Source organism: Aspergillus novofumigatus, assembly GCF_002847465.1.
Source record: "Aspergillus novofumigatus IBT 16806 chromosome Unknown P174scaffold_42, whole genome shotgun sequence".
NCBI classification, from domain to species: domain Eukaryota; kingdom Fungi; phylum Ascomycota; class Eurotiomycetes; order Eurotiales; family Aspergillaceae; genus Aspergillus; species Aspergillus novofumigatus.
In genome coordinates, this window is record NW_020194315.1 from 1 (window position 1) to 11528 (window position 11528).

General features: G+C 47.4%; 4 protein-coding genes across 4 annotated transcripts; 2 read left to right on the forward strand and 2 right to left on the reverse strand.

Moving 5' to 3' along the window:
- Positions 1–65: 65 nt before the first annotated feature.
- Positions 66–1016, reverse strand: P174DRAFT_465312 (guanine nucleotide-binding protein subunit alpha; the record flags this gene model as incomplete). The annotated part of the gene is made up of 5 exons (XM_024830535.1): positions 66–119; positions 145–352; positions 407–567; positions 647–807; positions 887–1016. The coding sequence occupies 5 exons, from the start codon at positions 1014–1016 to the stop codon at positions 66–68; spliced, it is 714 nt and encodes a 237-aa protein (XP_024676793.1).
- Positions 1017–4521: 3505 nt separating this feature from the next.
- Positions 4522–5071, reverse strand: P174DRAFT_446585 (uncharacterized protein). The gene is made up of 2 exons (XM_024828604.1): positions 4981–5071; positions 4522–4921 (listed from the first exon to the last, which is right to left on the reverse strand). The coding sequence occupies exon 2, from the start codon at positions 4772–4774 to the stop codon at positions 4625–4627; it is 150 nt and encodes a 49-aa protein (XP_024676794.1). The 5' UTR covers positions 4775–4921; positions 4981–5071; the 3' UTR covers positions 4522–4624.
- Positions 5072–6318: 1247 nt separating this feature from the next.
- P174DRAFT_487526 (zincin) lies at positions 6319–9039 on the forward strand (the record flags this gene model as incomplete). Its single annotated transcript, XM_024830783.1, is given in 13 exon segments — positions 6319–6362; positions 6426–6794; positions 6846–6993; positions 7090–7359; positions 7389–7540; positions 7570–7657; positions 7752–7900; positions 8016–8320; positions 8340–8363; positions 8477–8604; positions 8660–8801; positions 8822–8885; positions 8937–9039. The coding sequence occupies 13 exon segments, from the start codon at positions 6319–6321 to the stop codon at positions 9037–9039; spliced, it is 1986 nt and encodes a 661-aa protein (XP_024676795.1).
- Positions 9040–11041: 2002 nt separating this feature from the next.
- P174DRAFT_436306 (uncharacterized protein) lies at positions 11042–11485 on the forward strand (the record flags this gene model as incomplete). The annotated part of the gene is made up of 1 exon (XM_024826004.1): positions 11042–11485. The coding sequence occupies one exon, from the start codon at positions 11042–11044 to the stop codon at positions 11483–11485; it is 444 nt and encodes a 147-aa protein (XP_024676796.1).
- Between the last annotated feature and the right edge of the window lie 43 nt (positions 11486–11528).

The window sequence follows — 11528 nt, forward strand, 5'->3', positions numbered from 1 at the left end:
AAGATTCGAAGAGCATCATTGCTTCGTGCATTTGGTTCTGCGTTTGCGTTAGATAAGATGCTTCTTCAGAAGCACTGAGGCTGAATTCGACTTACGGCATTTTGATCCTCTACTAAGCACTGGTCGTAGCCAGATAGGCGCGACCAAAAGAAGGCACTGGACACCTTCAAAACAGTGTATCCATTTTTTGCGCTCAGAGCGTTGCCCACCAACGTCCATCATTCTGAAATTCATTTGCCCCAGCTCGAAGAGAGTCTCGGTGATACCAGTTGTCCTTAAACGGGCCTGCAGCATGTCCTGGTTGTCTGGTAGCCAACCGGGCTTGAATAACCGGTCAAGCGACCCGAAAAAGCTAGAAGAGAGTAAGTAATCGCTGATGAGCAAGATACCGGTCGAAGAGACCTACTATTGCAAATTGTCATGTAGAGCAAACTCGTGACCTCGAGACACGGCTTTTTGCACCCCTGCGTCAACCCACATCTCCCTCATGGCATCGCGGACCTTGTAATCTGAAAATGCTTCGTCCGATCCTACATCGGGCTCTAGATTGTCTATGAAATCCAATTGCTGAAAATTGAAAACCAACGGTTAGTATCATAAGTCGGACCAAAGCTTGGGAAATATAGAGGGTTCCCCTTAAGTTTACCTTTGTATTCTCGAGTTCGAAATCAATCTGCTCTGTGCGCATAATATCCAGCAAAACCTTAAATGCGATGACTAGATTAGAGTATATAACCGCACGTGTCTGTCGTCGCTCATCCTCAGGAAACCCTGAATGGCGCATTTGTTTGATAATTGTTGATTTACCTGACTCCCAGCACCTACAAGGAACCATCAGTATGTGTGTTCGAGCTTATGGATGCGCCGTATCGTTTCAAGGGCATACCCAGTAGAAGAATCTTGATTGTCCTGTCCATCAATTTCTTGTCATTCTTCAGCGTTTTGTCTATCCGAGCTGTCCGCTGAACAGCTTCTTTATCCGCTGCTTCGGCCTGCTTGGAGCTCATGCAACCCATGATGTAGGTTTCCGTAGTCGAGGATAAAGCGTGGAGATAGGAGACAAGGCAACTGCAGTCAGGAGAAATATGGTCAGTGGACCGGCATCGATAAAACGCACGCGAAATCAGATCTTCAACGCAGATTGCGAGTTTCTCTCGAGCTGAATCAGGAGACTGCGTGCACTCCACCAAGCAACCACCTAGCGAAAGGACATCGAGACATGTATCAATGATTCAACATAAATACGAGGTATAGCAAGGCAGGAAGGTTCGAGGAAAGCGCTTATTATGGGCAGTGTTCGGAGCGGAAATCTATCGACCTACCCGAAAGTACGTTCGAAGGGCTGTGGTTCTATTGGTGATAATGTTACAAGTCAGTACATAACCTTGACCGGGGAAGTCGTCTCAAATGCGCTCTTTTGTATAAACGTACTTTCACAGCTTCTGTTATAGAAAATGCCGACGTCGATATCTTTCTGCCGCTTTGATGTATCAAGGGTTGCAGACCGTTGCTCTGCCCTGCGGTGAAATGAATCGGGGGCACTTCCGATTGTGAGGGAGGTATTGTCGAAAAGTTCGAGACAACACAGCCGACTCTATAGCTTGCGAGAATCCGGAGTCGTAATCGCAAAATCAGCCGCGACAAATTCCAAAATATCACAAGCCAAATTCGATAGTTCAACCGCAACTGAAACCGACTCAGATCCTGATGGGCGGAGATTCTGGGGTCTCGGATAGGTCGAATGGCGGAGACAAAAGTCCCGACAAAAGAAGGGGACTCCTATGCCGACAGGCCGCGATGCTTCCTCAACCCTGCAGGGGTAGAAATAGCAGTTACTCGCAGTTACTCGAAGAAACTAGCAGGGGCTATTCGACGTCTCTTGCAGCAATTCCCGTAGAGCGTACACCGGTGTCACGGCGTCCTCTAGAGCAAGGAGTTCGGGCACAGCGGACCGACTATTGTGGAGGGGAAACAAAGAAGGGAAGAAAGAGATGAAGACTGGTCGCCAACAGATAGGAGAGATAGTACATGTCTGTCGTCCCACAAGACAAGTAGACAATGGAACGGGCCAGAGACCAAGCGGGGGGAGTTAGCCGGGATGGGACTGCAGGTTGGAGTACCTTAGCTTAAAGTCGTAATGGTGGAGGTGGAAGTGGAAGCCTTCCGGAGTAGGAGTAGTAGAAGTGTCAAGTGAGATGGGCACAACGATTATTATTCAAGAAGTTCTAGGCTTGCGACCCGACCGGAGAAAGGCTAATTTGGCACCATTTCTCTTAGCTATTCAGTTAGACCTCGGGATCAGGTCGACTTCTTTGGTATAGTTTCGTTATGTTTATGTTTCAGAGCGGTTATCGAGAGTTGCCCCTGGTTCTTAAGGATTGCGTACTCGGTAGTGTCTACCTAATACTGAGTAGCCACCTAGGTAATGTTCATTAAGAGAAAACACCCAAAAAGGCGCTCCTTGGTATGTCTTATTGTTTTGTTCTAATATTACCTCAGAAGTTCTTCTCCTCGAGATACTATTGGACTTACCGACCAGGACCATTTTCAAGTAAAAAAGGTACGGGATGAGGGAACAAATGAACAGAATTCCAAGTGGCCCAGAAGGTCCAGTTGTACCCACTAGGATGGGCCATTAACGACTCTTCATTCTTCCTTCGAACACGCCAGGAACTCTTCCATGTCTCTTTTGCTGCACCTAGAGACTAGATGCATACACGCAGCATATTCCTGTTGTATCATCCATGAGACATCAATTATCAACTGTGCTGTGAAACAATGCCGCAGTCGATGTCCCCGTCCACCTATATGACAATGCACCAGCCACCAAGCCATGTGTCGCTGCTCCTGGCAAACTAGTATCTACCTATCTTCCTAGTCCATTATGGCCCAACCCGAGCCCATGATTAGTTCCCTTCATTCCCTGTGCTTTCCCCTAAATCTTCTAGTCTCCACAGAAGGCAGGCCCCATTCCCTTTCTTGGCGAGCAACTGCAACCGAACGACGCCACGAGGCAGGCATGATCGCATTTTGGCCGATTGGAATGCAAGGATCGACAGAGGGTTACTCTTGGTACATCCATTATTACAGAGTAATATTATTTGCTATTTGCTTAGCAAAAGTCTGCTTCTGGTACTCTGGTATCTATCTAAAGAGTCCATATTATTTCATTTTTCGGCGCATTGTAACAGATTTCGGATGGTGTGCATCTGATAGCGAATGGTATCACTTGGTCTAGCCTAGTGCGGTACCTAGGTAGCTTTCCGAACATGGTACTAATACTTCGCTATGACTCGAGTCCACTCAAAAAGAACGATTTCGCTGAAATCAACTTAGGACTTTCGGAATTTGGCCCTTGGCCCTTTGGTTTCATGATCTCCTTGAACAGTACTCTGTTTGAGGTTAGACAGGGATTCCTAGCCGATACGACTTACTTCGAGGTAGATGGCAACGTTGCACCACATTCTCTCAAGGTATCTATCTACCTAGTATGCACATATGCACAGATGGAGAAACAGACAGAATAGCAGGTTTGTACAGATCATACGCTGAGACATATCTTGCAGCTTGAAAGTATAATAGTACCTAGATACGGAGTGCTTCGTAAGGTAGACCATTAATAATGAATGCCTGTACGACGTCAACGCAGTATGACAGGTATCATAATAATCATTATTATTCAATGTAGATCCTGTGCGTTTTCGGTTTGCAGTCCGAGGCCCAAACCTAAACCAAAACATGAAAATCAGAGTGGAATCGCCGAGTTCTAGTACCTGCTAGGCCGATACTTGCCTTATCTGGTTGGATTTGATGTCTAACTCGTGTCCAACATGAGCACACGACTGATTCTAGAGGACAATCTTGCATGATTTAGAGACACTGCTCGGTAGTTCTCCTTCCATTATCACGGATCATTCGTATACTCTATTTCACACCCGACGACCTCCTCAGTTGTCACGGTCCACAACCTTGACACTCAATATCCATCAAACCACGTGTTGGCGTGGCGCCTACTATGTTCTATCCACAATGACCTGACCTTGGATCCGGATTATAGTATCACCATCTGACAAACCACTATTTCAGCTAACTTACTCCAATTCCATTTAGAATCCAATCCGCAGTGACATTCTCCCGAGTCTGATGCTCTTGAGAAATGAGGAGAACTGGATGTTTCCCGGCACTTACGAGTCATACGTTTTATTAACACAGCATACGAGCCCTGCAGTACCTCGCTGAAGTCTGGGTCTGGGCTGTATGGCGCATGCCATTGCAACAGAATGGGCAGATTGCATGCAAGGAGACGGCTTGAGAAGGCCATGCTAAAGCCTAAAAGCATGGTAAATTCTTAGCCTTGCCCTTGCAGTAACATCTGTCGACTCCAAATAGATAGTCAGTCCGTCATGGGCTAGTTCTATGGCCTGATTGTGACGAGACCCACTACTTAGAAGCAGCAGCATCTGAGTATATTTTTTAACGTCTAAACCTTGGTCTCATGGTGGCGATATGACAGTGACTTTGCAGCATCAATTTGCATCAGTTGCCAGCACTCTTAACTTCATGTCACAGGCTAACACTGGTCAACCACGTTTCGGACTCTTCATCATAGCTGTTAAAGATTAGTCTAGTGAAATTGTCCGGGGAAGGAAAGCTCTGGATCAGAAATGAGCTCTGCCAGGGTGCCAGGGTTTGCCCCGTTGGGACCATCCAACAGGCGAAAGCACAAAGAAGAAAGCCTTAACCAAGGTGGATATGGATTCCCTGCCAAGGACATGTCAGAGTAGAAGTTCTGCAATTTCAAAGCTCCACCAAATCCCGGCACTCCTACCACTGCCTCTTGCTATCTGCCAGAATAGTGTATGTGTATGACAATAATGATACTGTCACTCGATAAACACCGTCTTCCCGTCCTCACCGCTATCTGATATTATTAGATTGTCGTAGATATGTCAAGACAACACACCGGAGGATTTTAAATACAGGGTTAAGGCCAGTGTAGATACCATATAGACCGCCATACCGAGGTTCTATTTTACACTTTAATGCGATCTCTTCACTGTCTTCGTTTTCGTGACCGTGTAATAGTTTCTTTTAAACCCCTAAACATAGTCTAGATCCTGTCAGCAGAACCTTCCTGTTCTGCGTCGCTGGTGAGCAAGTGCCGATGTTGAGCGAGATATTGCCGTGTCTACTCCGTACTTATTCATGATCAAACACCCACATCTATATCCGTATTTCCCAAGATAGAACAGTTATGAAATAATGAATGCACAATGCGGGTCTATGAGTACGGAGTACCCGTAATCCACCTTGGCTGAAGATCATCATAAGAGTTAGGGAACGTTGGGAAATGTTTGATTTGGAAGTTTCTGCTTTGGCCTCCTGCAAAGTGGGAAATACCTCTCCGAGCGGCTCTGCTGATGACTAGAATCCCGTACTCCGTACAGCATAGAGGGCTGAAGCCAGATCACGCCATAATAACAGGAGAATATAGCTGAGATAACTGGATGAGGGAAGCTAGCATGGGCTGAGATACCATCCACTATGAACTTTCCACTTGAGTAGTTTGCAGTGTCTCTAGCTTCATAGAAGGACTAGATTAATCGCTAGGAAAGACAGGTAATTCGGCTTTGGCAGGTTCGTTCTTTTTGCCCAACCGTTTATTTTGTTTCCGGACAATTTAACTGAGCCAAATCAAATAAGTTTGGCAAACTTAGACGAGTTTGGGGCTGTGGTACTTGCAAGTGACAGTTGACGGTGACAACTAAAGGATAGATATCTAGTCGTCTACTGGATAAATGGGAGGGTATATGCAACTACCCCGACAATGATCATCATCAGGAAGCGGATTACGTTCTCTATGATGAATGTTCAGGTCCTGGATTTCTACTACCTAGTGTTTATTCATACTCCGTGCAGCCTGATTTCTTACGATCTCAGCTAAACTTGTCTAAATTGAAGAATGCTGGTCAACAGGTTGTATCACTCAACCCATGACCGATATGTTGCAATACAAAGGGTCCGTCATACATATTTCAAGCTCACAGAACATCTAATAACGTGCCTTTGGACATTTCCAACTTTGATCGCAAGAACAGTAACTGTTTACCCCGTACAACAGCTCTAGCTAGCGGCTTACTCATCATTGATCCAGCATGTGACGCCATCCTTGAATGAAACGGAGGACAATTGAGGAGAACCTGTCTTGTGAACGATAGAGCTCAGAAACCCAAGGACACGAGCTGTTGTATACTTTGTATTTTTGATCATACGCATAATAATCACATATATACTGAACGAACTTTGAAGTGGCCCGCCATGAGCTACAGGGAGGAAATGACTCCCAGCTCTCCCCCTTACAGGTTAGTTGCAGGACAGTGGCCGCCGTCACCGTCAAGCATTCACTAACTATCTCAATAATGTAGTCATGACGACTCTGACGATGCCTTTATACTACGAGAACTATCGACCCCCGAGCTTGAGAAGCGCCGGTTCCTCTACGCCGATGACCATACCCGAGATGGCAGTCTCGATATCGATGGGTTTGACGCGAGGTCGTTCGACACACCGTGGTATCGACGAAGGGGATCTTGTTTCTCAATGATCCGATTTGCTGTATTCTCTATAATGATATTCATCTCCATCGCCTACTACTTTTGGTCTATAATTCCTAGTGCGTCCATATCATGCGAATGCAGGTCCTCATTATCCCATTCTAACCATCGCGCAGACGAACCGTCCGACAGCGTTCCTCCCCGCCCTGTGTCCCCCCGCTCTGCGAATCACCAGAATGTGTACATGCTGCCTCCGAAATTCTGTACAGTCTAGATCCCAACTATGCCGAGATCGATCCTTGCGAGGACTTCGAGCAATATGTTTGCGGGGGCTGGAGAGAACGGCACGATCTGCGGCCTGACCAGGGCTCCATGTTTACTGGGACTCTTCATGGCCGAAGCAGCTCAGATGCGCTTCGACACATTTTGGAATCCACAAGTGCCCCTGAAGCTGCTGATGAAGAGAACTTTAGGAAATTGAAATCCGCTTTACAATGCTTGCTTGGACGAAGCCGCAATCAGCAAGCGTAGGTAGTTGAGCCACTTGGATGCTTTGCTGGCTCAATTCGAAGATATCTATTCCGCAGAGTCAGCTGCGGTTTGGTTTCGGATGTCAATATCACAGATGCCAGTATTATTTCTCATGAATTTCTGGCGTTACGGCGCTGGTGGAAATGGGCCCTGGTGTGAGTACTCCAGCCGTTGGCATTCCACATCTTCTTGTTCTAACAGGCGAAGCCCGATGATCGTGATCCGGACCAAAATTGTTATCTCTGTCGGCCCACCAGACGAAATTGGGCTTCCGGTCAGGGAGTTTACTACAACAGCTCCCAGACTGTGTTCCGAGTACACCGAAGTGTTGAAAGAAGTTCTTGGGGACTTTGTCGGACAGGACAAAGCGAGTTCTCCGTTGAGGATATTGTGCTGTTTGAATTCGAAGCTAGCAAATGCACACCAGATGCGCAGACCTTGCAGGATGTGGAGAAGTACTATAACCACGCAACTTTTTGACCAGATCGAATATATTGCTGCCACAGATCTCTTTATCTACCATGGTTTCCGCGCTTTCCCCTGCCGATTTTCAAGACCGACCGGCCTGGATTGTTTTCTTCGCCTTCCTTATATGGAGTCCCTGTCGACTATTCTGAGGAGGAAACCCCTTAGGAAGACTATTCATCAGTTTCTTCAAATGGGAAGATCATCCAGGCGTATGTGGACCAGATAGAGGACGCCAAAACTCACGCCCCTGCGCAGGTTTCCAACAAGCTAGCCTGGCAAAGACCCAAAGCTACAACCGAGCGGTGGAGAACGTGTATTGGGTCGTTAGATCGAGGACTCAGCTGGCAGTCTCAGTCGATTTCTATGTTCTCGATGCCTTTTCCAAGGCATCTAAGGAACTGGGTGATCAAATTATTTTGGATATCAAGCAACGATTTGGTGAACATCCTACCACCAAACTAGTTGGGATGTCGCCCGACGGTTACGGAAACTCAGTATTGAGAAAGTCGACAACATTGTCCAAAAGATCGGATACCCTACCAAGAGTCCAAATGTGATGGACCAGCGGACATCGAGAGGTATTACCACGAGCTTCATATCTCCAATGACACCTTCTTTGAGAACGAAATGGCTATTGCGAAGTTTGATTCTTCACCGAGCCTGGTCGAAGTTGGGCAAGCCCACTGACCGAAACGAATGGGGAATGACGTGCACAACTGTGAACGCCTACTACAATCCTCCCTTGCAGGAGATCGTGTTTCCGCCGGGTATTTATGCAGCCGCCAGTATTCTACGGGAAATCTGCACCTTGTATCTAGCTACGGAGCGTCTTTGGCGCTGTGACGTGGGCATGAACTTTCCCACGGTGAGTGAAGCCCTATATGAGAACTATCATCCTGAAATCTTCTTATGGTCCGCGCTAGCTTTCGATTCGACTGGTCGGCACTATGACCAGACTGGGAACTACACCGACTGGTGGGACGAGAAGACCGTCCAACGGTTTTCGAAGAAACGCGCGCAGTGCTTCGTTGATCAATACTCAAATTTCACCGTTGCCAGGAGAGAATGAGGAGCCTCTCATGTGAACGGGCGCCTTACTTGGCGAGAACATTGCAGACGCTGGAGGCCTCGGAGCGCGTTCCAGGCATTGGAAGAAGAGAGACGAAGCCTCGCGGATGGCTCATCTCCCCGGCCTTTTCCACTTTAGCAAGGAGACGCTCTTTTTCATCGCCTATGGGAAACTGGTGGGTGTGCTTAAGACGACCAAGGAAGCCGCCTTCAAGCTATCTATACTGACCCCCACGCTCCTAAGTTTGAAGAATTATATTGTGAGTTGAACGCCTGCCGTTTTGGTATAGAATAGCGTTGACAATATGATGGCAGGGCACGGATGGCCAATTCTCGCGAATTCAATGAGGCATTCAATTGCCCACCAAGAAGCCGTGTGCAAGCTCTGGTAGCTGAAGTGGTTTTTTCTGCTCATTAACTCTGCAACATATCTCTTGCTTGATAATGTACCATTGGGCGCCTGTAATCTTGTTAAATGATATACTCGACTGTACTGGCTATAGTCTTGGTTAACGTATTACTACTGCTTTGAGATTGCTCAACCATGCGTCCTTCCATGTGTTCTCCCAGTTGATTCTCGAACAATCTGCAAACCTGAGTGGCTCTTCATCTACCCAGCATCGGGTTCGAAAACCGTTATGTGTCACGCATGGTCAATCGCCTTGTAGAAACGGTAACGGTAGCAAGACCAAAGTCCAGCTGCACGGAGCTAGATCTGTCCAAAACCCGCGGCAACTCTTATCCCTCAGCTGTCAAGGTCTGTACAAAGCAGACTCAGCTACATACCTTGGTAGCTAGACGACTCGTTCTCGCACAGAGGTTGGCGAGCTACATACCAGATAGCAGATCGTAGGGCAGGACGGGAGTATTCTTTTTTCCATTTTACTCCTTTCTCCTTTTCCCCTTTCCATTCCTGCCTCCTTTTTCTCTTTACCATGACACTTCGTGTTCTTTCCACCCCCTTTTTGAGGTTCTGAATATGTACCTAGTACGGAGTATTTAGGGACGGACGTCACAGGTGGGCGATCATTCGATGGCCTAAAATTAATCCGTCCCACTTTTGTAGCTCCAACGGTCCTGTACTCCGTAAGTGTGTTAGGTATCCAAGTTGATACAGTGGACAGGTATCCTACTTGTAGTAGCAGTTAGTTTTCGATTTTCCTGCCTCATACTCCTGGCTTTAGACTACGGTGTGCACCTGTCACTCCTGGTTTGATCTGCTGGTCCAGCCTCCATGAAACATCCATCGGCGGTTGGATGTGAAGTCACGCGGGCTGTCCGAACACTAGTAGTTACAGAAGACTCCCTTGGTGGCAGGCCAATAATCCGTATATAGCTGTAGATCAATCAACCGCAAAATTTCGATAGCACTTGTACTTTGGGCATAATTCCGAATTTGGGCCGTTAGAGTTTGGTGGAGACAAAACCATAATATTCTACGGAGTTAGGTAGATAGATAGGTACCGCTTTCTAAAACCATGGATACATAGAGGCCATCCCCATGCCCCGGATGCCATTGACTTTGTACCGCACGGTAGAACCATAGAACAGTAGAATTCAAGTTGTTTCTATGGCTCAACCGTCTGAGGAGAGAGTCCTTAAAAATACCTCAGCTACATGATTCAATAATTGATGCAAAGACGGAAAGGAAGAAATGAGATCCTTCACATGATCCTTGGATGGATCATGAGTTCCCTTAGACAGTTAGAACAGACTGACAGCCACAGAGGTTCCGCCGGACTGGAACGGTCCCACGCAGCGCCCCCCCCGATCAGGGCTGGATTCAACGAACTAGTGAGACGGTGATGCGCGTCTTACCTGTTTCTAATTTCCATTGCTCTCTCGCTTTCTTCCTCTCCATCGCGCGGCTCCTGGGACATTCATGGGATATGGAGTACTTCATCATCGTGTCCTTCATGACTTGACCTCGTTATGAATTAATGAAGTTTCTGTTTTGTTTGAGAACCTGTTGTACGGACTACTATCTGTTTTCTCCGAGGCTTCTCAGCAACAATCATCTTGAAGTGATACATCACCTCCGTTATCATCTGTCGCATATTGTCTAATCTTCTATTATTCGCTGCCCGTATTGATTCGATTCTGTCAGATGCCGAGCCAGTTCGTCACACCGTCTCGGTCTTGGAATCAAAACCCTGTCATTCGTCATCTCTTCCTCGCAGCCCGCAGTCACCACAATAAGCACAATATCACCAACGCACTATAGCCTCACCAGGTTTGGTCATGTCGTGTCGCAAGCACGGTTTTCAACCCCAGCTTGGGCTGTCCATTCGTCTTCCCTCGGTGTAGTCGACGCGACCTCTGTGAAGCAGGGGGACGACTAGTCCACTACACATATCATCTCCTCGTCTTACATAGACCGTACTCGATCTCCCACGGTTTTTCTCCCTACATTAGCCGACATGGAGTCGGTGGTATTGGCACCTGACAATATATCTCTCCAGTCGGATCGGCCCAAGGACTTTTCCCCGACCGTACGCGAACGTGAATATCTCGCGAACGAACCAATCGATATTGAGACCCGGTTTGCGACGTCAGCCTCCAATTTACGACGCGCTCACACCGTGGCACAGGGAAGGAACATCGCAAAATCAAATATTGGCGTGAAAGCGGTCAGGGGAAGGGTTGCAACCTCGATCCTACGTGCCAAGGACAGCCATGAAGTACTGAAAAAGCGTCCTGTTAAGCGCTTCGACATCCCACAGGCCCGCGTGATGCGCTTGCAGGTGCGAGGGAACCGAATCACTTCACAGTTGGAAATGTCGGGCAGAATGGCAAGATCTTTCTCAGGTATGGTTGGAGCAGGCGCTCAGGTTTCACGAAGCTTGGGAGAGACCACAAAATGACTAATGAACCACCTTGATTCGTTCAGGCCGATTCAGAATCCGT